General features: G+C 36.9%; 3 protein-coding genes across 6 annotated transcripts; 2 read left to right on the top strand and 1 right to left on the bottom strand.

Annotated features, from left to right (window-relative positions):
* Positions 1 to 109: 109 nt before the first annotated feature.
* On the top strand, positions 110 to 19,753 carry LOC132306588 (uncharacterized). 4 transcript variants are annotated; one of them, XR_009482048.1, is made up of 11 exons: positions 114 to 574; positions 1,494 to 1,643; positions 3,509 to 3,723; positions 3,828 to 3,898; positions 4,008 to 4,170; positions 10,800 to 10,986; positions 11,918 to 12,076; positions 12,199 to 12,287; positions 12,578 to 12,843; positions 16,537 to 16,623; positions 19,634 to 19,753. XR_009482048.1 is itself a non-coding variant. In XM_059804035.1 (9 exons), exons 1-9 carry the CDS (start codon positions 223 to 225, stop codon positions 12,668 to 12,670), a joined length of 1,440 nt encoding a protein of 479 aa, XP_059660018.1. In that variant the 5' UTR covers positions 110 to 222; the 3' UTR covers positions 12,671 to 13,138. The 4 variants fall into 4 exon arrangements, 2 of the variants coding, with proteins under 2 accessions (XP_059660018.1, XP_059660016.1); XR_009482047.1 differs by lacking the exon at positions 19,634 to 19,753 and adding an exon at positions 17,027 to 17,042; XM_059804035.1 differs by lacking the exons at positions 16,537 to 16,623; positions 19,634 to 19,753 and having other exon boundaries at positions 110 to 574; positions 1,494 to 1,604; positions 12,578 to 13,138.
* On the bottom strand, positions 13,205 to 21,351 carry LOC132306587 (linoleate 9S-lipoxygenase 6-like). Its single transcript, XM_059804032.1, has 9 exons — positions 20,937 to 21,351; positions 20,415 to 20,695; positions 20,075 to 20,315; positions 19,650 to 19,991; positions 19,445 to 19,530; positions 18,609 to 18,698; positions 15,335 to 15,633; positions 14,960 to 15,223; positions 13,205 to 14,235 (listed from the first exon to the last, which is right to left on the bottom strand). The coding sequence occupies exons 1-9, from the start codon at positions 21,091 to 21,093 to the stop codon at positions 13,467 to 13,469; spliced, it is 2,529 nt and encodes an 842-aa protein (XP_059660015.1). The 5' UTR covers positions 21,094 to 21,351; the 3' UTR covers positions 13,205 to 13,466.
* A 2,554-nt stretch (positions 21,352 to 23,905) lies between these two features.
* Positions 23,906 to 24,797, top strand: LOC132306586 (uncharacterized). Its single transcript, XM_059804031.1, has one exon. The coding sequence runs from the start codon at positions 23,992 to 23,994 to the stop codon at positions 24,487 to 24,489; it is 498 nt and encodes a 165-aa protein (XP_059660014.1). The 5' UTR covers positions 23,906 to 23,991; the 3' UTR covers positions 24,490 to 24,797.
* Positions 24,798 to 26,613: the final 1,816 nt, after the last annotated feature.

The following is a 26,613-nucleotide window of genomic DNA, read 5'->3' as shown; positions in this document are numbered from 1 at the left end:
TCCCCCTTAAAGGTGGCCGGGTCGGGCCTAATCATTCATTCGATCGATTCTTACAAATTGGGCCATTGGGCCTTTTGGATTTGTAATCCCTTTCTATTCATTGATGGTTGGGTTTGGACCCTACTCATAACCCACGTGTAACTACAATACACATCATTATCGAAGCTTCAACTGAGCAATCAGCTTACTCTCAGTAGCAGAAACCACCTGGACGAAGAACTCATGGCTTCCATTTCTCTCTCTGTCACTCCAAACCCTAACCCTAAGTTAAATGGCGTCGGAGCATCTCTTCCCAGGCCTTTGTTGTGCAGTTTCGCCTTCAATTCAAGCTTGTTTGGTTGCAAATGTGTCGACAAATCATTGTCACTGTCAACCAAGAAAGTCCACATCAATCCATTCAAAGCCCTTCGTGTTTCTGATTCCAACCCGATCGCTGCGTCCCATTCTTTCGATGTGGTAGTGGCCGGTGCCGGAATCATTGGGCTGACGATCGCCCGCCAGTTACTTCTCGGGTCGGACCTATCCGTCGCCGTGGTCGACGCAGCCGTGCCGTGCTCTGGCGCTACTGGTGCAGGTACGCTCTACATCTGTTTGGTTGATGAGAAAATTTAGGACAGGAAGGAAACTAGAATATTGGATCATTCATAACTCCCCATAAGTGGAGTAATCTCAAATTAAAAAATAAAGCTGCATCCCATAAAGTGTTTGAGGTTTTGTTTGATAGATCAACTTAGCTTTGTAATCTAAGATGAGCAACGATCTTTCAGCCAAAAACTCACTTTGAGTTCCATAATCCAAATTTGTTACCTACTAATTGTTAATAGTTTATCCACAGTTCCTGCCATATACAGGCATAGACATCAATACATGTAAGCATTGACACCTTTTCTGCTGTATGTCAAACTGTCATCTATTAGTGTAGACAACTCACTTGTGACAATATATATATATATATATATATATATATATATATTGCCAGTATTTATGTATGTGTGTGTGTATATATATATATGGCATACTAGTTTGTTTTGGTATCATTCCATACTTTCAAATTCTCCTATCCTTTTACCCATTAACATCTTAGTTGCAAATACAATTCAAAAAAAGCTCCTTGATTTTGATGTTACTCAAAGACTAGTGATATACTGCTCATATGGTATGATTTTTTATTAGATATTATTGTTCCTGTTCTTTTCAGGAAATCAAGACAATTTGTGGGTCACTAGATAATTGATGTTCAATGTAGGGACACTCTGTTAATCATGGCATTAGCTCCTGTAGATAGATGTGAAATGCTCTTGTTATTTTGATCTAAGTGATGTTAAAAAAAAAAAAAAAAATCTGACCAAGTGAAAAAAAATGCTCAAGCAATATATGGTGTGCAATTTTTTTATTTCTTTTCTGAAAGTTATGGTGTGCATATTTCTTCTTCCTGAACTCTGATTGATTGTACGATGTCTTCACCTTTTGCTTGGCATTTGAACCGGTTCTAGGACAGGGCTATATATGGATGGTACACAGAACTCCTGGGAGTGAGACATGGGAGTTAATAACAAGAAGCCGTAAACTGTGGGAGATGTTGGCAGAGAACATTCAACTTCAGGGTATGAATCCTCTAGAGACACTCGGTTGGAAGAAGACAGGTTAATTAATATTCTCGAGTTAATATAGTGCTTTATAATAGATTCTGCATAGTTAACTCTTAAGATTTTTCTTTTTCTTTAAGGTATTTAACTTTTCTGATTTTCTCCCCAAAGGATGAAATGAGTTTTTTTTGGTTCTTCCACTTCTGTTATTGATTTTTTAGTACCACATTTGTCTAAATGTCAGCTGGAGGGGACCTTTTTGGACAAGTCACTGTAATAGTTGCGTAGATGTGTGAACCCCACCTGGATATTGATATAAATTAAGTACAAAACAAAAGAACAAAGCAAGAGTTCCACTCCTAAACAATCAACTGATTTACAGTTAATAAGGTATTAAGCAACATCATAATGTGAATTTACACGTGCTTGTGTCAACCCCTATATATTTGATCAAAGCAGATTCTTAATTCAAATAGGAAGATCTTGCCTAATGTAGATGTAGTTAATATAATTTATGTGCAAGTGTTTAAGCAATCAGAAGCTTGATTATTTTTGTTGCAGATATGCTGTATAATGTTGTATGTTAACTTGAGAGGCTTCAAAATCTCATGAACCATAGGGTTTCTCTATGAAAGCAGCTCTACCCGTGATTTGATTAACAAAAGAGGAGAAATTGGCAAGACAGCACTCAAGAAAAATCAGACCAGTGAGCCTAGCATAGGAGATGTAATACTTAAGATTTCTAAAGGATATAAATAACTCCATTTTCTTTACTGTGGTTTAGATCTGGCTCTCCTGCCCAATGTCCGAAATAGAGAAATCGTTCTTTGGTTTACTTCATCTGCTTATAATTGTTTCATGCCATGCAGAGTTTTCGGATTCTATCCGTACCAATCCGTAGCCAAAAAAAAAACCCTTCAGTTAAGGGGCTTTATAAGAAAGCCTCAAGGTACAGGATCGATAGAAAACAGGTTGCTTAGCGTGTAGATTTTTTTTCCCTGTATGCTCTGTGATGATGGAACCAGAGTAGAACTAATTTTATTTTGTTTTATTTTTTTGTTCATGTGGGTGTTTGGCTTGAGGTCTCATTTCAACTTTATATCCTTCACATGGCAGAACCAAAGGAGAACTTCCTTTTTCTTCTCTAGTTCTCTCTCTCTCTCTCTCTCTCTCTTCCTTCCGAGAGGGAAGATGAAGTAGAGTTGAGCCCAGGAATCTAGAATTTAATAGGGGACTTTGGTGGCCTATACAATTTATAAATAGACCAAAGATTTCAATGGATATATGGATTTGGAGAGGACAAAAGACAGGTATTCTAAGAGTATGACTTGGATGATGAGGGGTGTGAATTTGTCACAAGACACTATTTTATATGCATGCTACATTTGTTTCAACGTCAATATTATCCGGAATATGTGTTCTGCCTGAAAGGCATTTAGTTGCTTATGAAATGTTGAAACAGACTTTTTTTTTTTTTGATAAGTAAATATGAATAAGAAAGCCTTCAAAAGTGGAACGCATCCCGAAAACTACACAACAGCTCCAAAAAGGTCCTAAGAGCTCAAGGAACCCAAAATATCAACTATCTCCTCTATAGATTTACAATTTTCCCCCATAACCCAACAAAAAGGAGACTTTTGGGAAACATACTTTAGGGGAAAATAAAAGTTGGTTTGGAAACCTGCACATCCTGAGATTTATTTATTTATTTATTATTTTTTCCATAAGTCAATTTTTATCCGACACTTGGGATTCATGTGCTCAGACAGTACATGTATATATATATGTATATATACCAGCATATACATGGCTTTAGGTTTGGTGGTGAGCTCAATGCCAATGACATCCACTGAATTTGTTACATAATTTTAATAGCTTATAAAAGCATATTATAAACATAGTTGTCGTATTCTTTTTAACAGGCAGCTTATTAATTGGTAGAACCCCTGAAGAGTGTGACATGCTAAAAAGAAGGGTGGATCGGCTTTCTGAAGCTGGGCTAAGAGCAGAGTTCTTGGGTAGCTGTGATTTGCTTTTAGAGGAACCTGCACTTTTGGTTGGAAAGGAAGGTGGGGCGGCCTTTGTACCTGATGACTACCAATTGGATGCTAAACGTACGGTTGCATTTATTGAGAAGGTATGTCTTTTGTGCCTTGTGATAGAAAGCTGACTTGTTTAACGAAGTGATTTTCGGTATTTGCTACTCGTGCATTGTGACTAATATAGAAGTGGGTATTGTAGGGTAACAGGCATTTTGCATCAGAAGGAAGATATGCAGAGTTCTATAATGAGCCTGTGACTTGTTTATTAAGGTTTGTTTTCATCATTTTTCTGCTATGCTGAAAGTAGAGAATGATTATGGAAATTCTTGTACTAGGCGATATTGACCAAGATTAACTAGTACAATACTTTTATGTTCAGATCTGGTGGCTGTGGGGAGGTTGAAGCTGTTCAGACTACCAAGAACACCTTGTATAGCAAAAAGGCCGTTGTAGTTGCTACCGGTTGTTGGAGTGGGTCTTTGATGCTTGATCTGACTAGGGATTCTGATATTGATCTTGCTGTCCCTGTAATGCCTCGAAAGGTTAGAATCTAGGATATGCTTGCATTTGTTTAAATATTTCAGATTAGCAAAGATTCTCTTCAGAAGAACTGAAATGTTTTGGCCTTTCATGCTAAAGAGGGTGTTATTTTCAAGTATCTTCTTCCCTTTTTAAGAGCAATACTTAGTTTTCCTTTCTCTTTTCTCGAATCGATGAGTATGACAATGAGGTAGATGGGATGGGATACCTTGTTTTCCTCTTCTCACATCCTGTGCCTTGTTTTTTTTCTATCACATTGGCCTTGATAACTGAGATGCTTTTTATAATATATAATCTCTCTTTGATTAAACATCAGTCTTCTTGGCCATTTCAAATACCCACAACGCTTCTTTGTTCAATTGTCTGACAGTTTTGCATTCCCATCTTTCTGCCTCATTATTGGTGATTATATGGAGATTACACAGATTAGTATCTTTTATATATTTCTGGTTTATTTATTTTCTGTCAGATTTCTCTCCTCCCTCTGCTCTTCTTCTTCTAATCTAACCCTAAAACACACATACACAAGTTTCAACTGAACTGAAGATGGCATACGATTCATTAAATAGCAAGCAGTTAAAGCGGCATACCCCAGAATTCCTTTGGAACACGCATATTGAGCATTAAAGTACGAGCGACTTCAACCAAATGTCTATTTTTCCGTTCTGCGACTCCATTCTGCTGAGGAGTATAAAAACAAGACGTTTGATGGGGAATACCATGGGAATCATAGAACTCTGAAATAGCACCTTTAATATATTCCATAGCATTATCAAATTGCAAAGTACGAACGGCACATCCAAAATGAACCTTAATTTCTTTATAAAATGACTGAAATATAGAAAAAAGATCAAAATGATCTTTAATTAAAAATAACCAAGTCATCTTTGAATAGTTATTGTCAAAATTAACAAAATATGAAAAAGCTAGTACACTTTTATGACTGGCGGGCCCCAAATATCGGTATTCACTAACTCAAAAGGAGAAGACCGACGATTATTGACTCTAGAAGGAAAGTAAACTCTATGGTGCTTGCCTAATTGACAAGCCTAACCCTTTAAACCAGACACTGACTTAAGAAAAGGTAATGTAGACTTCAAATACTTCAATGAAGGATGACCAAAGTCAGTAATACCAGTAGAGACCCTCGAGTGAAGAGCCACGCCACAAATAGGATAACCGCAGTCCAAGTAATAGATATCACGTCATTCAAGTGCGCCACCAATTGTCTTCCTCGTTTTGAGGTCCTAAAAGACACAATAAAAATGATAAAAAGCTACGGAACAGTTAAGTGCTCTAGTTATTTTACTTGCAGATAACAAATTGGAAGGAAATTGAGCAACAAGTTGCACGAAGGATAATGAAATGGAAGAAGTAGGTTGAATAGTACCCTGACCAACATCTGGACAAGTATTACCATAAGCCATAATAACAGAGGATGTATAATTAGACTTGTATAATGTGAGGATCTGTCCCTTTTTCATTTTTCTGTATTTTCTTTTTCCATTTATTTTCTGGTTTGTGTCTTGTCGGACAAGAAGTCAAGTGCTCGGGAATAGTTCCCGACACTTCTTTCACTTCATCTTGCGTATTTTACCTTCATGCCATTATGGATTTGTATTGCACTTGTTTACGTTTTACCTTTTGTTACTTGGGGGTATTTGTGCGATTTTATTTTGTTACATTTCCATTTTGGGGGTATTTGTGCGATTATCTTTTGAAGATATTTTCATTTGGGGCAATAGTGCGATTATCTTTTTAGATATTTTCTTGGAGGGACTTTTGTGCAATTTTTGAAAGTTAGTGCCATGTGTTGTGTTTTGATTCGAACAAGTGTTGGGTCTTGATTTGTGGCATGTGGATGGTCGGATTGTTGACAAGTGGAGGGTGTGGATGTGTGTGTGTGAGATTGGATTTTGGTCTCCATTCTCCTAATCTTCATTTTCTTCCTCTCACCTTGTTCCTCCATTGATGGCCAACCTTAGAGCTTGCTTTGCCTTGCCTTCCACTCACCATTTTGACTAGCCTTAAGAAAGAGAAAGGTTGGGGACACTAAGGGCTACAAAACCCTTGTCCTTATTTTCATTTCCGGACACTTTTGAGTGTGGGGTGGGTTAGAGCTTTGATTCTTGACTCGCTATTGAAGAGTTTCTTGTCAGGGACACCAAGGGCTTCAAAACCCTTGGTTTTGTTTTTGGTTCCGAACACTTTGAGTTTTGGGGGCCGAGTTCGGGTTTGAATTCGGAGGCGGCCGTAGGAGGCTTTATTGTTCCTATCGTCTTCCTTGTCATTCCTTCGAAGTCTCGTCGCATTTGGAGCATTTCTGTTTCGGTGTCATTTGAGGTTTTCACCTCAAAGTGAGGTAGGAGTGTCTTATGCTTGTAACTTGCACCTTCTTTGGGTCTTATGGATGTGGGGAAATTTAAAGCATGATTATTTGCTAAATGTATATGTGCATGTTTAATTGTTCATATATGTGATATATGTAATGTTAAATGATTAAGAATGTGATTCTTGTGTAGCTTGGGCTTGTGTTGGATTTTAGAAATGTTGAGCATGATGGGAAGGGATAGAATTTGCGTATTGGATTACTTTATATTTGCCTAACCATTCCTTGCATAGAAATGGTGTCAATGTGGACATTTGGGTGTATATGTGGTTATATTCATTGGGGGACTTGACTGATCAAATGTCTATTTGAGTAGCTAGACATTATTTTGGCATTGGGATGCATTGATATATTTTTATCATGCATGGGTCATGTGTGAGTGCCACTTTGGCCATGGGTACATTGTGGTCATTATTCGGTTCATGAGTTCACGGGTTGCGTATGCATGACATACTTGATTTTTTTTATTTTTTTCTTTTGATGGATAGTTGTTATCCAAAGTTTTTGAGAAATGGGGATTGGTGCCCAAGGGTTGTGAGCCCCTATGTACATTGGCCTGTGTACATTGTCCAATGGGGTGCGGTGGTGCACCAATTTATCGGAATATGCGGGATATGATTTACGGCATGAGCATTATCATTTGCATTATGGCGTCCTCATCATGTGAGTTGAGTCATGGTGGAGTTCATGGGATTGCGTTGAGTTCATAATTCATGAAATTACTTGGACTTGTTATTGTTAGGGTTCATGATTGCCATTATGGGGATAATGTGCCTTATGTAACTTGTAACTTATTGTGATCGTTATTTATCTACTTGGTATTTTGGGTATATGACTTCACTAGGTGTTTTGTTTATGTTGAGTCGAACTATTATGCTACGGAAACTAGAATTGATGTATGATCCCCTTTCATTTCACGAAGCTTAGACTCTAGGTTGCATGACCTACCATCTTGGGATGCCGAGCATTTCTTGCATGTCCTTGGGGATTCCAAAGGACGCATTTTACTTGTATAATCCATCATCCTACCGAGCCGTGGTGCTCACCCCTATTATATAACCAATTTTCAGGAAAGGAGTTGCTCAGGATGACTTTTGGAGTTGATGACATGTCTTGTATCATTGGTGGACTGATTTTGTTGTAAATTGACCCTAATGTATATTTGAGGGTTTCAAAACCCTATGTTACATTTCTTTCCCTCTTAATTGTAAACTCATGTATTACTTTTAGAATATATAAGTGTAAGTGAATTCAAGATGATGTATTTGAGGCCATAAGGCCATTTTATTTCCAATGTGTGAGTTTCATCTTTAATGCACACTTCAATATATGTTTCACTTATTCATTTGGATCACATTTGTCCATGCCATGATTTGTATTTATATGAGGTTTGGAGAAAGTTTTGGCGCATGGTCGAATCCTTAGGATGAGTTCCTTAGCTCATCCGTACCTTCTTGCAACCGAACTGACCATTCCGAGACATTCCGGGGTCATTTGGGTGCGTTTTGACACCTCTGCATGTGACCGGATCCTTGGTAATTATTTTTCTAGCCTTATTTTTCGTTTTGGGCAGCAAGTTCAGTTTTGGGCGACCGGTAGCCCAAAACTACGACCGGTCGCACCCCCTATTCACAGCACCGTCGAGCTAACTTCAGACAATCATATCTCATTCTTTTTAACTCCAAGTCATTCTTGTGTCTAAACTGACTGCGTCGAAACGATCTTTCCAATGGTGCCAATTCCATCTCAAAATTCAAATCATGGAGTGAGTTATGATCATTTTATTGAAGATTGGTCATGTTTTTCGTATGTTAAAAATACCGATTTGTAACGAATCCATTCCCATATAGTCTAGAACCTCATGGAATGTTCCTATCTGTTTAGCGTGGCATATTTTGACCTTTGGTGTTTCATTCATGGTCTCATTAGCCATGTAGGCTAATGTTGTTCTTAGCTTCCGCATTCTTGACTCGGGTTACGGGTCGGGTTGGATCTTTTTGGTTAATGCACCGGATCATGGGATTTGGGGCATCACATTAGAGGTAGCTTCTACCTCTATTGGTGCCTTCTCTTTTATCGCTTCCCCATTCTGACTCGGTATCGGGTCAGGGTTTAGGGTCTTTACCGGTGATGTTTCGGATCACGGGATTTGAGGTGTCACATATAATTTAGTAAATAACAAATCCTTACCAGTCATATGCGCAGATGCCCCTGAGTCAATAACTCATGGGGAAGATGTAGACTATAAGTCGGAAAAACATCCAATATTACCTGAGTGAGTAAATGTGCAACATCGGCAATGGTCTAATTTTGTGCCTTCTTGACCAGGGCATTTAACTCCTCATCAGAAAGTGTGACAGTGGTGAGGAACTTGGTTGTGAAATGGAATCACTGGAAGCTAGATGATCTATCGCAACTGAGGAATGAGAAGAAGCACCTTCAGAAAAGATAATTGCTTGATTCACCCAAGCTGGCTTTCCATATAGATCCCAACAAGCATCAATATTATGATTTGTACCATTACAATTACCACAATGACGTGTGTCCCCACGGCCACGATCATGATCACGACCACCATGTCCTCGTGTACCACCCAAATAACTTCAATAGCCACAGTTACAACTTGAATTAGCACGACCCCTAGTGGAATATTGATTCCAATATGAGGACAACACAGCTGATTTTCTTTTCCAACTGATTTTGAAGACAATGATTCAGTAACTTGGAGTAATCGAGCATAAATATTACCCAAAGATGGGAGTCCTCTATCACTAGCAAGAATTTGATTACGAATATTTTGTATATCAACATCTAAACCAGCAAGAAAAATAGAAAACGTTGTCATTTTAGAACCTCAACATCAGTAGTTAATGGGTGATATTGACTTCTCTCATCCAACAGTCCTTTCAAAGCACTATAATATTCACCTATACTTTTCCTGCTTGTTGTGAAAGAAACATCTTCTCATACACAGAGTAAATTCTGGAAACGTTTTTGTCCATAGAATAAGTTTCTCAAACAACATCCTAAATATCCTTAGCAGTATTAACGAACATAAAATTAGCTGCAATTGAAGGCTCCATACTATTCCACAGCCACGACATAACCATGCAATTTTCAGTTTTCCAATAATCATACACTTTATCAGTTTTAGCTAGAGGATCATTGATGACATATTTTAATTTCCATCTAGCTCCCAAGGATTCACAGCCTGAGCCAATAATAAGTAATTGGTATTGCTTAGTTTAACTGAGTAATTTGTATTCCAACATGATCAGTAATTGTAGCAGAAGTTGTCTTGATTTCATTAGGTTCTGCTATGAAACTAGAAGTTGGGAAGAAATGCAAAACAAATCAAGGGCAGCCAAACTGAACACTGCACAGCCAAATGGAACACTGAACAGCCAATAAAACAAGCGAAACCGGCCTCTTAACAGATTATACTGGCAAAAAAGAAAATGCACAGATCTGATCTGGGAACGCAATCCATCAGTTGGTTCTTGGTCGAATCGGGTCAACTCAATTCTCTACAGCTGAGAAACAAGCAACAACCAGCGACCACCGAGAATCCCAACAACGAACACACATGAACTTGCGAGAATGATGATGGACGAACCAGATCTGACGAGCAAGAAACAAATACAAGAGTGAGCACAGAGACCCAGCAACCGCAATGACTACACACAGCAATTACGACAACGACCAAGGAAGGAATCCACGATGTCAATCGGCAATAGGAACAAATACGACCACAACTATCAATGACTCAATATCGTGCGTTTACCTCTGCCGGTGACAACACCTCAGACAACGACTCTGTTCGAAGCCAATTGCTGTACTTCTCTTCGACAACGCTGGAGGCAACTCTCTCCGACAACAGCGGCGACTTTCTCTGATGATGAAGAGCTAGGGTTTTAATGTTGGCTTTGATACCATGTTGAGTTAGAGAGAGAGATACGAAACTGATTTTGGGGGTACTTTCACATACAGAGAGCCCTAAAAAATAATGTGTACATATATTTATAAGTATCGCATATTTACATGAAGACCCCAACTCTATGACTATATACAAATATTACCCAACCTACAGAAAATAGATGGTCTGTACGAAAAACATGCTCTTAAGTGATGATATTAATCCCCTGATATATTTTTAGTGTGATTCTTCATGTCAAAATTGTTGCATGATTTGCTTTAGTTTTTGGTTGTTAAATATGCCTTTTGTCTGATATTAAATTACAGGGTCACCTGCTTGTGCTAGAAAATTTCAGTTCCTTACAACTGAATCATGGTCTGATGGAGATGGGCTACATTGGTCATAAAGTTGTGACACTGGATTCTTCAGTTTCTGCTTCAGGATCAACTCATACACAAACTTCGTCTATTTCAATGACAGCCACCATGGATGCGTCGGGAAACCTTGTTCTTGGTAACTGTTCTAGCCTTCAATTTAGTTATTTATTTCCTATTCTGGATTGTTAGTTAATTTTATTTTCTGTTTCCTTTCTTTATTGTGCTCTTCTTATAAATCTTTTTCTCCCTTCTTATAATGAGTCTTTTTCTTCCCATTTCAATAATAAATTTTCCTTTTCATTTCTTCCATTAGAGAAAATTACATTAATTGTTATATTCTCTTGCACTGGTATTGCGTGTCCAGCGCTAATTTTTTTTCTTTTCCCTTGGCTGAAGCTGAGCTTACGCTGTTGGCAATGCGCCTCCTAACCAAAGTATACTTTTCCATGATTGCTGGTTTTAGATTTTTTCTTTCCTTTTATTTATTTATTTATTTTAATTATGATAACCATAGTGCCTCAAAGATACTCTGTAACTTACTGGGGATAGTTGAGTCAATTGAGGAAGATAGAAAGGGAAATCTTTGTGAAATTGTTCTACACAGAGAACGAGATTTGGATTCCACTTTCTGATGGTTTCAACAAGAGTCTTTGAGGTCCAAAGGTGATTCATTAGAAAATCATAGTGTATGAAGTTAACAAATACCTGGACCGATCGTTACATTTCTTTCTTCTTAAAATAATAACATTCTTTACATTGTCATGACTTTCCAGAAGAGCATGGGTATTGAATATGAATGCTGTAATGGAGGTTGATTATGAGGCTCCAAAATCTCTTATTCAGTGGTGGTAGTACCTAGCTTGTCTATTAGGGGGTTTACAATGCAAGAGAACCTGAAATCTTTCCAAATTTTTTAATTCCTGTTCTCTTATATCTGTCTGGTAGAAATTTTTTAAGCAATTATCATTTGAATTATTATTGTATTAGTCATTTGCTTCCCTTCTTTAAGAGTAGCTTCTGCTAATTATACACTTGCACATTCTTCCATCTCATATCTGTCTTTCCAGGGAGCAGCCGCCAGTTTGTTGGGTTCAATACAGAAATGGATGCGTCCATTCTCAATAATATATGGGATCGGGCTGGGGAGTTCTTTCCCACTTTAAGAGAAGTATGTTTGAGTGATTTCAGCAAAAGCAGAGAAGTGAGAATAGGATTAAGACCTTATAGTAAGTTTGCAAAGTAAACATATTTTCTCAACTATTAATTGAGTATTGGAATTTTGATAGTGCTGGACATATGAGTCTTCAACTGTAGACTGATGTAATAATATAACATTTCACTGTTCCAGTGCCTGATGGTAAGCCAGTGATTGGGCCTGTTCCTGGTTTGTCAAATGTGTTCCTTGCTGCTGGGCATGAAGGCGAAGGACTTACATTGGTAATTTTTCTTATTCTCTGCTTATGCTGCTGGAAATTAAATCTAAGGGGATACTCATACAAGATTATTCCAGTATGATGTACTTAGATGTGCGTGTGTGTGTCTGTCGTCACTAAAATTTCAGTTTCTTCTACCCAAAATTATGTCTGTGGGTTGTTAATCTGTCCATGTTGCTTGCTGTTTAAACCAAAGCGGAGAGTGGGTGACCCAGTCCTTTTAGTGTTGGTTCCAAATTACTTGTTTTTAAAGTAATGAAATAATCATGTCGCTTTTTGCCCCCCTATTTTCAGGCTTTGGGGACTGCTGAAATGGTTGCTGATATGGTGTTAGGCAATCCTGGAAAAGTTGATCATGCACCTTTTGCCTTGCAAGGTCGATGTTGATAAAAATTGCACCAGAGGAAAAAAAGTCCGTGGCGATGCTTGCTTTCGATTTTGTGGACTACATGTTTTAGATTACATTCTCAAGCATCTCAAGGTCACTGCACCTCACTTCATAATTGTGTCTTCTAAATGTGGTGCTTTCTTGAGCAGTTTCAACATTCTCTCTCCATTTGGTATGTTAGTTTGATTATCATCGCTCCAACAAATTAACATCTATCTATTTTGTTTCCTCTGCTTATATTGGGCACATGTTTTGGAAGAATTGTACTAAATGTAATAATATGTTTTCTTTGATTAGATGACATGCATATGCATGTTCTGTGTTTATGTGCTGGCCAATTCGAATGCAGTGTTGCTGTTCTAGATTCGAATATGTTCTGGCCCACTTGCTTGAAATGTTGTGATTCTATATTCTTTTTATCTAACCTAATGGTTATAAGAGTTGTAACTTTCTATTATTCATCTAAAGTTGGAAAATGTGTTAATATAAGGCCATAATAACATCATAAATGATTACATAGAAGCTTTATACATAAGATGGAAACCTGATGGTTCAATTGAACTAAAATACCACGTCAAATTCCTTTTGTACCTTTAAGTATACATGTATCACTTGCCCAATTGCTCATCTGATGCGGTGATGGTTTTCTCACTTGAGTGGATTACTCAGTATCATCAACAAAGTTTATGAGTTCACATAACTTGAATGAGTCCATTTATGCAAGAAATATTTGTTCGAAACATAAATATTGTAAGTATTGTCTTGAATTTACATACACACCATCTTAAAGATATTTTAAATGGATATGCTATTAGGGATCCCCTTTCCAGTGATGCCCCCTCTGGATCTAACATTTGATGTATCAGGATACAGAAGTTTGTATGGAATATTGGCAGGACCCCATCTGTTCTTAAGTTTTGGATCTCTATTCCTCTCTGAGATTCTTTTCTCCACCTCTTGAAGGTCCTCACTAAACTGCTTAAACTTTTCCTGGATCTGTTCAATGGCTGTCCACCTCAATGATGGTCTTTGACCCAAGTATTCTTCATCTGATGTGTGACGTGAAAGCACCTCTATCAGTGCTATACTAAGGGTCATCTCAATTTTTTCAGGCAACATTTTAAGATAGTATTTGTCAGGATCCCTTAGAAACTCAGCAAATTCTAGTGTTCCTTCCTCCGGAATAAATTTTCGACACAGTGTAGGATGATTTGGAGGGTAACCAGCATATCCATATTGCCCGAAGTTCACTGCAGCATGAAGGGCTGATGCAGTCCATATAAGAATTGTCAGAGCCTCTATAAGGTCAGAACGAGTTTCCATTTTGTACCACCAGGTTTCATTGCACTTATCACCATGACCCACATTTCGAATTTCTGACCACCATGCTTGGATTTCGTTGTCAGACTTCAAAGAATCATCATCTGTGTAGAAGAATGAGCAATAGTTTGTTACCCATGTGTTAATGGCAACCCATATGTCAAGTCCATCTGCACCGTAGGGATAGTCTTCAAAGAGAAGTTGAACTCCAGAGCCCTTCTCTGTGCCTTTGAAGGCCATACGTCTGGATTTTTTGTTCCAAAGGGATTTATAATATGGAAGAAAAAAAAGCAATATAAAAATAGTCAGCTATTTCAAAACTATTTCTTGTGTTCCTTTGAAAAACGAATAATCTTCAAATGTGATTGTTATTAAATATGACATATAGCTGAGGCAATGTTGATATTGTGATTATGTTATTTGTTTTTGGTAATATAATATTCAATACCTTCTATATATGCACATTCTTACACATATCCTCCTACATATACATCTACTTACAATTATATGTATATGTACCTACAACCATATAGCTGATCTTGTCTTGTGTGCGAAGTCACTTCTTCTCTTGATAGCAGCAAGTTTGGTGAATTCTTTAGGTTCAAAATTCGAAGCAGTGCCATTAGAAATTTGTCTATAATGTGACTGTGGAAGTGATGGTAAGTTGGGCGTGGCAGCAGGTTGCATTGTAGTGACGGTAACTGGATACATATTATAAGAGAGATGTTGATAGGGTTCACCATGTTTCCCTTGGGTTGTTAATGTTATACATGTTGTAGTCTTTAAGTTATAATAGTGGATTAATCTCTTGTTTGTTCCACTATGGGTGTAGGCTTAGGGCTGAACCATGTAAATCTTTGTCTTGGTTTAATTTGTGCATTTTCTTCACTTCTTTTTTGAACATGATCCTTGAGGTATTCTGCATTTTAGCCTAGATTGAGGGACATAAATTAAGATCAATAACATACCTTTTCACTAGATCGGCAGGTAGGCTTTGTTCATCAAATCTCCAATCTTTATAGAGAGCAGAGGAGAACTCCATTGAGGTTTCTCCTGTAAACAATGTATTCTCAAGGATTCCACCAGAGTTTATGAGAATACTCCGAGCCAGTGCATTTATGTGCATAGTATCTTTGAAATGAGGATTTAATAGCTGGTGGATTGGGTGCATCACACTTAACTGCCTTCTGGTGGCGATGATGAATGGCTCAACTATTGCATGAGTTTTTAACCTAGGAAATGCATCATGACATTATATTCATAAATTTGCCAGCAAAATAATTTCGAAAATGATTTCAAAACTGTAGTTTCAGCGAGCATGCAAAATAATCGAAATAACTTACCAATGGGTGATTAGTTGATGGTAACCGGAATCGTTGACTGCAACATGAGCTTTGGCCATCTGCCACAATGCTGCCTCAGTACCCTGAGTTGATGGAACAAACACTCTGCTGATCTCCTCGTCACTCGAGGAGCTAGGCAAGCTCAGTTCTATTGCCACTGGCTTTAATGTGGCATCATTCCTTAAGAACAATAGTGTTCGAGACGCATAAGCACATACACCCTTTGTGTTTATTCTTTTTAAAAAGGGCATGTAGTAATCATGGTAATCCAAGATGGAGATTCTCCATTGGCTCGTTGCCTGTGATGTAAATTCGAAGGTTATGAGCAATAAGATCTTATGTGCCAAAAACTGCCTTTAGGAAAAACCATAATGTACTTGGATAAAGATTTGTTGGCTTAAGATTTTGAAGTTCAAAGAGGGAGAAAGACAAGCTTGTTTTAGGGTACACAGGACACACATCTTGTGTACTTTATTAATTCACAATATATTGAAGATTTCACTTGCATAATGCCTTCTCGCTGTTGGCTTCAAAAGATTGTTCTACTGTCTTGGGTTGTAATCTTGCACAAACCTTAATAAAAAACCACAAGTTCTAGTCTAGGCAAACCGCATCTACTATGTGAATGAACTATACAACTACCGGATTCCAAACCTCAGAAATCTCCATGACTGGTCGTCCAAGCTTGTGTTGGTTGTGTGATTGAACTTTGGTGTTGATTACTCCGTTATCATCATAGAAAATCAGATGATCAACATTCACACCATACACTTATGCTAGGATGCACTCAATATGCTCAAAATATCTATGCCTTAGGTATGAATAAGCTTGCAGACTTTTTCTAAAATCATAGAGATTAGGTTTAAGATAGATTGTGTTTTATTTGGAAATCGAATTTCGCAAGTCACGCATGGTTCACCAACATAAGTCATATTAACTTAACAAATCCATATTCTGTCCTTTTTTACATGTGTATCATGTTCTGGCGGTACCACTCACATTGGTTTTTGGGGAAATGTATTATCTATGAGCGAGTCTTGTATTTTAAATGGACATGAATATTTTATGCATATATTTTAATGAGAAAGTAATTGGTAGGATTCCCTTTGCGTAATATATTAAATTTATCTATTGTTTTCATTTTTGTATTTTTCATTTTATTTTTTTCTTTCTTTTTACTCATTCTTTTGGTTCTTAAATAGAGTATATTGTGCTTGTCTAGAGCCTGGAACAAGGCGAGATCAGTTCCTAGTTTGATTGCCAAATGACTTGGGCTTAAGCAATATCAGGTACAACTGAAACTGGCTTTCAAAAGTTTGAAATATGTTTCATTCTGTTGTCTGAAACACATTGCAATGATCATCATGTTAAAACATCTAACAAGTCCATGTACCATTGCTGTTTGTGGTTGTCAACTCACACCTTTTTTCGCCAATTGCTCTGTCAATGGCCATATAGGTCATCACAATTTTTCTCACCAGCTATGCTACATTTCTCTTTTGCCTTTCTGTTGTCCTTATACTCCTTAAACTTGACCCATTTCACTCCTTACCAATACCAATTGATTGGGCCATCTATATAGTCAAAGCATCTTAGCCAACTTTTGACATCTTTTCAACAGACTGCTTTTTCTTGTGAGATGCAATCCTCTAAGAAAGAACTAACACCTCACTTCTTTACCACTTGAACCAGGTTCTCTGGTGCAACCAGTGTTCTATAGTAACTATATGACGTTGCTGCATCAATCTCTGCAGCTGCCTTCCTTGCACTAAGTTTAAATAAATAATTTTCATTTTCTCTTTGGTTCTTCTTAAGCTATATTTTAAAACATCACTCTTCTGCTTTTTATTGTTGGTATGATGTCTGGTTTTATTAATTAAACATGTAAAGCATCACTCAGTTTAAGTAATAATTCTCATGGTCATGCTCATGCTCATTCAATCGATGGGTTCCTCGCAGATCATGCTATGTATTGTGCTTACATATATACATATATATCATAATTAACATTGCATCTGGGTTTATACACACACACATTGCATTTGTATTATAATTAGAGCGAGAATATAGAGGAGGTGGTGGTAGTGGGGAGGTGGAGAAAGAGAGAACATAGGAGTCGAATGAGCCTTTCACCCATCCTCTCTCTTCACAACTGAACTACTGCCAAAAGGCCAATCGGGAAGGACTTTTAAGAAGGGATCGCAAACAAGCAAGGGTCTGCACCTGAGTACAAAGCCTTCTTATTAAAAAAAGTTATTGCATTTTTCAAATGGAAAGGAGATCATTTTATGAATTAGATTGAAGTTAATAGTTAATGTGTAAATTATGCTCCTAGATGAACAGTATACAATGCTACTGAAATTAGCTATGTTATTTCAACTCCACTCCCTTAACTCAATCTGCTGGTGGTGGTTGGGTACAGGGAGACGGTGTGACTGTGTGAGTGGGCAATCATATTAAGGACAATTTCATCTTTTAAAATTTTGGGTTGCTTATGTCAGCATGACACACAGAATGGTTGTATCAAAGATGAGGGTAGTTTGGTAATTTCAATGCTACCATTAACTAACCCAACGGGTCTTAATTCTGAGCAGGGGTGTCAAAATTATTTTTTTAAAAGTTTAATCCGAAGGTAATAAAGTCAAACCTTGGGAGGTCAGGGTAATTTTCCCATGAACTATGGCACATGTCATTCTCAAGTCGATAAGAGATCAGTTGGAAGTCTATATTAAGTACTAAAGTTGTTTAGCTAGTTTATGGTTGCTTATAGTTTCCTACTATCACTGCTGAAAATTGAGGAACTGGATATATCAGCCATGCATGATATAACGATTTTATGCTTCTTTTTTCTTTATCTTTTTATTTCTTTTTTTCTTTTCCAGTTTTTAAATTACACAGTAATTTCTTACAACTGATGAGGCTGTAAGAGGTTTTTAGATGCTCTAAGAGAAGCTCTATATTTAAGTTCAGGTAGCAGGTTAGCTGCATAGTTTAACCAAAAAAGAAAGAAAAATGATAATAAGTGAAACTTGAGATTTAAATAATTGAATGAAACGTGATAACTAGAGATATTAATATAAGAGAAGCTCTATATTTACTTTGGCACTAAAATAACTCTTGAGATATAAATAACTGAATGAAACCTGATAACTTGAGATATTAATATAAGAGAAGCTCTATATTTACTTTGGCACTAAAATAACTAGATTATCCTGAAATATTTTTCATCATCGACCATTCATTTATTCAAGGAAGAGAGAAATGATGTGGTTACCTGGTTAATAGTCAGCCCATCGAGGTTGTGCTCTATGTCAGATGCCTTTATTGAACTCACGGTACCATCTTTGCTTTGTGGTGGGAATTTCTGTATTGCATTTCAATTGTTGAACAGTTAACTCGTGCTTGTATTTTGCTATTGATATGACAAATAGAAGATTAGAAGTGATAACGCCACAAAAAACCATTCAAATGTAAAATCATTGTACAAAATATATGAAGAGATTAAAGAAGGTTGGGGCAAAAAATAGTATTTTTAATATTTGAGGTTCAAAACAGTATTCAGGGTGAACAGATTCTTGAACCAGCTAGATGAGGATTGGTTTCTTACTTCTTTGGTTTGATATATTGGGTGCCTGTTTTGTCTGGTGAGGAAACTTGTCAACAATTGATCGAAAAGAAATGGTCATGAGATACATTTTAATTGAGTATTTGCACTCATTTAAAATGCTAAGGAAAAGTCTTCTAGCATAAGGTTCCATTAAATCAAGTTTCCTGATTTAGCCTTTAGGTTGATCTTATGATTTGCTATATGTTGGATTGATTTTTGGGGGGGTTTAATTCACAAATTACGTCGGTCACACATTTAGAGTACCTGAAAATCATAAGTGAGCTCATCTGCAGAGGTTTATTGTGTTATGCATATTGTATTTTGATGAGATTGCACTTCCTACTTTCTTTCTTATCTAATCTTGATTATCATGGAACTACTCCGTTACATGCTCTAGTTTCTGCAGTAGTATGGTACCTGATAATGGCATACATTTCAATTTTCGTTCTAGGCCATAGGATGAAGTTTTAATAGCTCAAATCGAGTTCAGTGTTTGAATGTACCTCCAATGTCCGGATAACTGCTGGATTAATTCCTGCAAGCATCTGACGCCCAAACTCCTCGTCGTCTTTCCATACCAATTCATTTCCTGAAAATTAAAGAAATTTAAGTTTGTTTTTTTTAAAAAAAAAACAAGTGAAACTACTATTCTGCAAATGATATACTTTCTGATTGAAGATTGTGAACTGTAGGTAAATATTTTTTGACCTGCTATAATTTGAGGTAATGGAAAATCCATTGGGTTCTCCTTGCTTGTTTGCTGAATCTCTTTGAAGAGCTTATCTGGTACTAGCTTCTTCAATTTATGGGTAACCCATTCTTCCACTACTTGGTACTTTTTGCTCGTAAACAAGTCGCGTATTTCACTGAAGGACTCAAAACTACTGGAATTTTCTTGGAATAATGATTTTGCTTGAGGTATAAGGAAATGTACAGCAGCCTGGATTGAATTTTCTGTGAACTCTGACAGTTTTTTGGGACTGAATCGCTCGTCTGGGGGAACATATATATCTAAGTTGATTGTTTCTGGCCGGCTCTCAGTTTGATGATCTGAACATTAGTATGCAACAGTTATTATATATATCATCAGTGTATATAAAAATGGAATATGAAAACAAGAAAATTTTGAATACCTTGGCGGCTAGGAGGGCGGCCAGTTCTTCCCCTTCGGGGATATGGATGCATTTCTGACCCACCTAAGACTGGCCTCGCATGTTGAGGACCATTATTGGGATCGCCAAGATCATTGTATTTATCATAGTCATAGATTCGATCCCACTCTTTCCTCTTCCCTGTTCCATCTCCTCTCAAGCTAGCAAGTTCTTCCTTCCTCAATTCCACCAAAGCATTTGGTGTTTGGTTTGGAAGATAACTCTAATCAAGGTCACATGCTTTAATTGATTGCATTCCAAAAACATGACAGAAAAAACAAGGAAGAAGGGAAAAAATGAACCAATTCAGTATGTAACTTACAGTGTTTGAAAAGAAGAGTCGGTTTCTTTTTGTTTTATCAAAGGGATAAACCCAAGAGTTGCAGTCAAAATGAACAGTCTGATGTTCGGAGATTTGGAGAGTTGCAGATTCAAGGAAGAACTTGTGCTTATGCTGGCTGTTGATGACAAAAGCTCCTGGAGTCCCAAAATCTGGCTCGACGTGGAACTTTAATTTATATGTTGTGTTTTTTATCCCATTGTGCTTGTTACTCTTTCCATGTTTGAGGTATGCTTTCCCGCTTAACTTCCCCTTTTTTGTATCTATTGGATAATGAAAAGATTTGACATCAGTTGAATATTATGTTATGATAATGTTTTGAGGTATGTACTTTTTCAGTCAATTTCAGGCAACCAAAGGGGTAAAATAATTGTGTTTAGGTTAGCTCTCTAAACCACCATGCAAAAGCCAACATGGAGGCACTGAATGAAGGTGAAACTACCACACCTAACCTTAGTGCCACACCTAACCTTAGTGTCATTGTTGCAGTTGTAGAGAACTTACTTGGGTCGACTTGGGTGCTACTATACAGCTGAACTGATGCTGATTTTCCGGGACCAGATTTTCCTGGGCTGTGTTGAATGATGATTTTTCCAGTTATAATGCATTGGGCAGAATTCAGACAATCTTGGAGGCTCAAACACAGGCCTCGTTGTTCCATAGTTTTCTTTTCCTTTTTTCTTTTCCCTTTCCCTCAATCCTTTCAGTTCTCTATCTGGATGGCTTTCTTCATAGATTTCTGGAGTATTTGTGGTACGATGAATGTTTGGCTTGGAAGAAAATTATGAACTCAGCAATAGAATTGGAGAAGAAAAGAATGTCCATATAGGGAGAGAAAATGTGTGCTCACTTTTGGTTTAAAGCAATGGATCTGATCCTTGATTTCCTTTGGGGTTTTTCTCTTTAGGTTGGTAATCCTGAATATTTTGAGCAGAAGAATTTGTGAAACTGAAAACTTAATGGTAAATCATTAGAGTTAGATTGAAGTTTAGAATAATCTTGCACTAAATACCATTTCGCGTTTAGCGATAAATAAAAAAATTCAGATCTTTTTTAGTAGAATTTTTATGATGGTATAGGATGGAAAGGAATTTTAAACATCTGTGCATAGAATGTGACTAGCTCTCTGCATGGAATCTGGTCTATGGAGTGTTTGTGGGGTGAGGAATTTTTGGTTTGGAATGTTTTAAGGTTCTAGGAATGTTTGGTTTGGAGGAAAATTATATACTCTGCAATAGATTTGGAAAAGAAGAGAATGTCCTCGTGCAGAGAAAAACAGGTGTGCTCACCTTTGGTTTCTAACAATGGATTTGAATTACTTAATCCTTAAAGTTGGAGTTTTCTTTTTATTTCTTAAAATTGGAGTGTGAAAACCGGAAGCTACACTCAAGATCTTTAGTTTCAGATTTGTATTCTTGAATATTTTGAGCTACTGCATTTATTTAAACTAAAATTTAACGTTAATTTTGTAAAGTGATATTAAGGTTTAGAACCATCAATGCCATAATTCTACTTAATGAAGCATTTATCGATAAATCAAGTCTCTTTGAACCAAATTATTCATGAAGAGTTCAATATCAACTCATTTAAAGTTTGGTTCATTAAGTAAATGAATCGAGTTTGAGTTTGAGTTTGTTTGATACATGAGTTGAATTTTGTTAGGCTTTACTTATGAACGTTAAATTTGTTTAAACTGACGGAGCCAATGAAGGCCTAGGGGGGGGCACGTGCCCCCCTGAGTTGGTCAGCAACCTATAATATATGTGGTAATTTTTTTAAAAAAATTCATATGTATGAAAAAATTTATATAGTGCCCCCTCAAATTTGTAATTCCTAAAATTATATTCTTATTTTTTTCTTTATTTTTTCTTTTACTCTTCACATTCCTTAAATTTCCTTAGTAGAAAAAGTCAAATTTTTCTTTGAAACTTTTTAACTATTTCCTGTTAAAGTTCTTTCATTTTTCTTTCCTTTTATATTTTAATAATTTTCTTCTTCTTTGTCTTTTTGAATTTTATAGTTGTTATATATATATGTGTCCCCCCCCCCCCCCCCCACACACACTTGAAATCCTAGCTCCGTCACTGCATTTGTTCATAAACAGGAGCTAATATTGTTTAAGTTCATAAATCTAAATTCACGAACATGTAATTGTGAATATAAACTTATTTAGGTTTATATAGGTTCATGAACGAGTCAAAACGCTCTTCAACGAACTCAAATCAAACTTAAACAACTTTTGTTATGAAAAGTGAAAAGTTTTTTAAAATAATGACTAGTCTATGAACTAAAACCACAAATGAACGAGCTAAGTTCGAACAAATTGGAGTTTCGCTCGGCTCATTTGTCGCCTTAGTAATTATATATTGTTGTTTTGTTTTTACGGGAATTCATTTAATTATATGTTGTTTATCAAACATATATCGTCATTCTCTATCAACCATTCTCTATCAACGACTTGTTCTCGTGTCAAGTTTTTCTCGACACATATATAATATAGGTAATACAATATGATAAGAGATGTTTAATTAAAAAATTAAACTATTATCATCATCTCTAATACGAACACGACGTATTTATTCGACAAGCGTATTTATTCGACAAGTTTAGTTACACGAGTTATTTCTAACATCAACAAAATACATTTTTGTCATTGAAAAGAAACTTACGCATCCACTTTACTCATTCATTTGGAGACTCAACCATCACCATCCAATTTAAAAAATAGAGGTGATACCACTTTGTTGCCCTTGGCATCAACATGATACATTTACTGGACAGATTTAGTTAAACAAATGTACCGCAATACATTTAATTAGCATGTGAACTCAACTAAACACAATTAAGTCAAACACAAATCACTTCTTCGTTGGATATCCATCCATGTGTTTGTCACTTTGGGCTGGACGAAGCCTTAACCCGATCCAGTAAGAATGCATCCCAAATCCTAACACACTTGTTAAGGCCTTGTTTGGCATGTGTTTTATTTCTGCTGTTTTTATTTTTAGGCTGGCTACAATGTCGATTTTGGCAACAAGAACATATTTAGTGCTGCCATGTTTTATTTTATACAGTGTTAAAACATTTCGTGAACAATAGCTCAAAACTAAACCCTTGCTTGGTTTGTAACTGTGAAAACAATTTTCTGTTTTCAGAAAACAGAAAATGGAAAATTGTACAAAAAACTCTACTTGATTTATTTTTCTAAAAACTCAGTTATAAAAAAACTTATTTTCAGAGAACTGTTTATTGTTATTTGAAAACTGTTTATAGTTCTCTGAATTCTTGAGAACTATTTTTAAAGTTACAAACCGGGACCAATATTTCTACAGTAAAATATCGTTACCAAAAGTCCTTCCTGATTTTTTTCCAAAGCATATCAAAAACAAAATGCCAAAAACAAAATTCATGCCAAACTGACCGTAACGATGACATGGCATCATTTTATTGGTAACCTCACCACACCGGACCAACATTCACCGGACCAAAACTAGTCTATATCGGTGTGCCGTAGTCTAATACAATCGTCGTTCTCTCGAACCCCAGAAAATCCCCAACAATGGCGATAGCTGGTTTACAGAGACTCACATCCCGAATCTGCCGAAACCCTTCACTTTCTCTCTCCTCCAAAGCAATCATCACAAGATCCTCCGCTTCATCGGCATCGTCACCATCTTCATCATCATCATCCAGGAAAGTCGCTGATCGAATTGTGAAGCTCTTCGCCATCGATCCCGATGGCGTGAAGCGCGAGATTGTCGGACTCACTGGTCAGACCCTGCTCAGAGCCCTAGCGAACAACGGCCTCATCGATCCGGAGTCGCACAGGCTGGACGATATCGACGCTTGCTCGGCGGAGTGCGAGGTGAACATCGCCGAAGAGTGGCTCGAGAGGATGCCCCCGGCGTCGTACGATGAGCAGTACATCCTGAAGAGGACTTCGAGAGCTAGGGTTTTAAACAAGCATTCGAGGTTGGGATGCCAGGTGCTGCTCACGCAGGATCTCCAGGGGATGGTCGTCGCGGTGCCCGAGCCGAAGCAGTGGGACACTTGCTAAGAATCTCCTGAGTGATTACTGTAAGGATCTTGAAATGAATGTGGGTTCTTTTGAATTGAATAATGTGCACACTTTTGGTACTCAATGCTGTTTTTTATGTTCTATTTGATGGGTCTGAAAATTCGTATTTGGATATGTTGGAAATCAACTATGTTTTGTGGTATTAGTTGCATTTGATTATCATCAGTCTCTTTGGTTTCTGTACTTTTGAGTGAACCATAGACCATTGTTAGGAATGTCAGCTTTGGTTATACAATTAATCATTATATAATCGATATATGACATCTCTTTATGAGTTTGCCTATCCACATTTTGGCATAGATTGTTGGGGATCTTTCTTTTCTTCTTTTTTTCCCCCTCCCCAGTGAAATAGGATGGATGTTCAGTATGCAATTATATGTCATTTGCATTGCATTTTTTTTATCAATTATATGTCATGCTGTTAAAGATGACGATGTGTTTGGAATGTATTTTCAGAATGCAATATTTATTGCCTACTGTTAATATATCATCTTTTACCATAGACAAGATGCAATTTAGGTCAAGTTGCACATCTTTTAAGAGAGTTCTATTTGCTTCTGTTTTTAAGTTGGAGATGGGGATTTGCTTGCAAATGAGAGTCACTAGTTGTCAAGTAGCTATCTTTCTTTTCACCTTTGTTTCTTCTATCTCAACATAAAAAGTCTCTATATATTTCTAGTTTTCTACACTTAATGCAAAAATAAAAAAGTAGTGGGTTCTTGAAATAAACACAATATAAAATATAAAAAGAGGCATTTCTCGCAACATAGTAGAATCCGAAGTGGACTAAGAGAGGTGGAAGCCCAGGAAAACTTGGGGGAGAGAAAGAAGATGGCAGTGTGCTAGTACACCGTTGAATCCTTTGGTGAAAGTTTAGAGGGTGTATTACTTATCAAAAAAAAAAGAAAGTTTAGAGGGTGTGGAGAAAGCATGGGTATGAGAGAGCATAAGAGCTCTCCATTTCTAGGAGGTTATTTCCTCCTCCTTTTGTGTTGTCCCCCCTTTCTTCCTTGACCTTGGATCATCTCCTTTTATAGGCCAAGTGAGAGAGTGGGTGATGTCATCATACGACGACACATTTGGGTTTATTAAAATAATAATAAAAAGAGATAAATTTCTCAAATAATTATAAAACAATATTAACTAAGATGGGGATAAGTTGTAAGGGAGTCAAAATGCTATTTCTCTCTCTACAAGTCAGGTCGAGGGTCGACTCGACAAATCCTTGACTTCATCCACCAAACCAAGTACCTTCTCGAATCCCAGATATTCCTGAGCCCTGCTCCCAACTCAAGTCATCAGTCTTCTGTTTGAGATTTATTGATGACGTGGTATGTATCACGTAATTTACCCGTTGATCGTTTGACTTTTGTTATGTGGGCCATTATTGATGGTGTGGCATTGCCATGTGGACCAAAGTATATTTGACACCTACAAATGTCATTTTGTTTCCAATAAACACTGAATTTAATTCAGCTGTAATTCTTTTATCATGGTGTATTGTTGTACGTAATCTTGTAGCTTACATTTTGAACTTCCTTGTAAGACGATTGAGAAGCCTGAACGTCCAGTTATGCACAAGATCAAGTACGTAAGTCATTCAGCTCATAACAAGTTCAGAGTATTGTGTGGTTATTCCTTCTTAGGCGTGAAGAATCCTGTTAGGAGATACTTGATTTTGTCTCCTAGTGTAAAGAGTATTTGGATTTACTAATGATATTGTAAGTGCTTTATATATCATCTTAAAAGGGTAAATTGTATGCGAGGTAACTAGCTTACATGTATTGAGAAGGGTGTAGAGGAATCTTATATTGTCTTTAATAACTTACTTGGAATTCTGGTGTAAATCGGACCTTTGAAATAATAGATAGGAAATTTTTTTCCCTATCCTTGAATATCTATCAAAGTCCGATTGTTTCCCTACTTATCACCATCCAATTGTTTCCCCGTATTCTCTTGTCAGACCAAAAACTTTTTACTCTCTCCAATCAAGATACTCAAAAAACAATTGATCATCCGTTTGTAGAGATTAGTTTTGACCATCCATTTGTAGAGATAAGTTTTGATCATCCATTGAATATACGAGCCTCAAGTAGTCAGATA

Source organism: Cornus florida, unplaced genomic scaffold, assembly GCF_030987335.1.
Source record: "Cornus florida cultivar Cherokee Brave unplaced genomic scaffold, ASM3098733v1 CherokeeBrave_3.0.0_Hap2_Chr05, whole genome shotgun sequence".
Taxonomy (NCBI): Eukaryota; Viridiplantae; Streptophyta; class Magnoliopsida; order Cornales; family Cornaceae; genus Cornus; species Cornus florida.
Note: the sequence above shows the minus strand (reverse complement) of the source record. Positions and strands in the feature narration are given on the sequence as shown.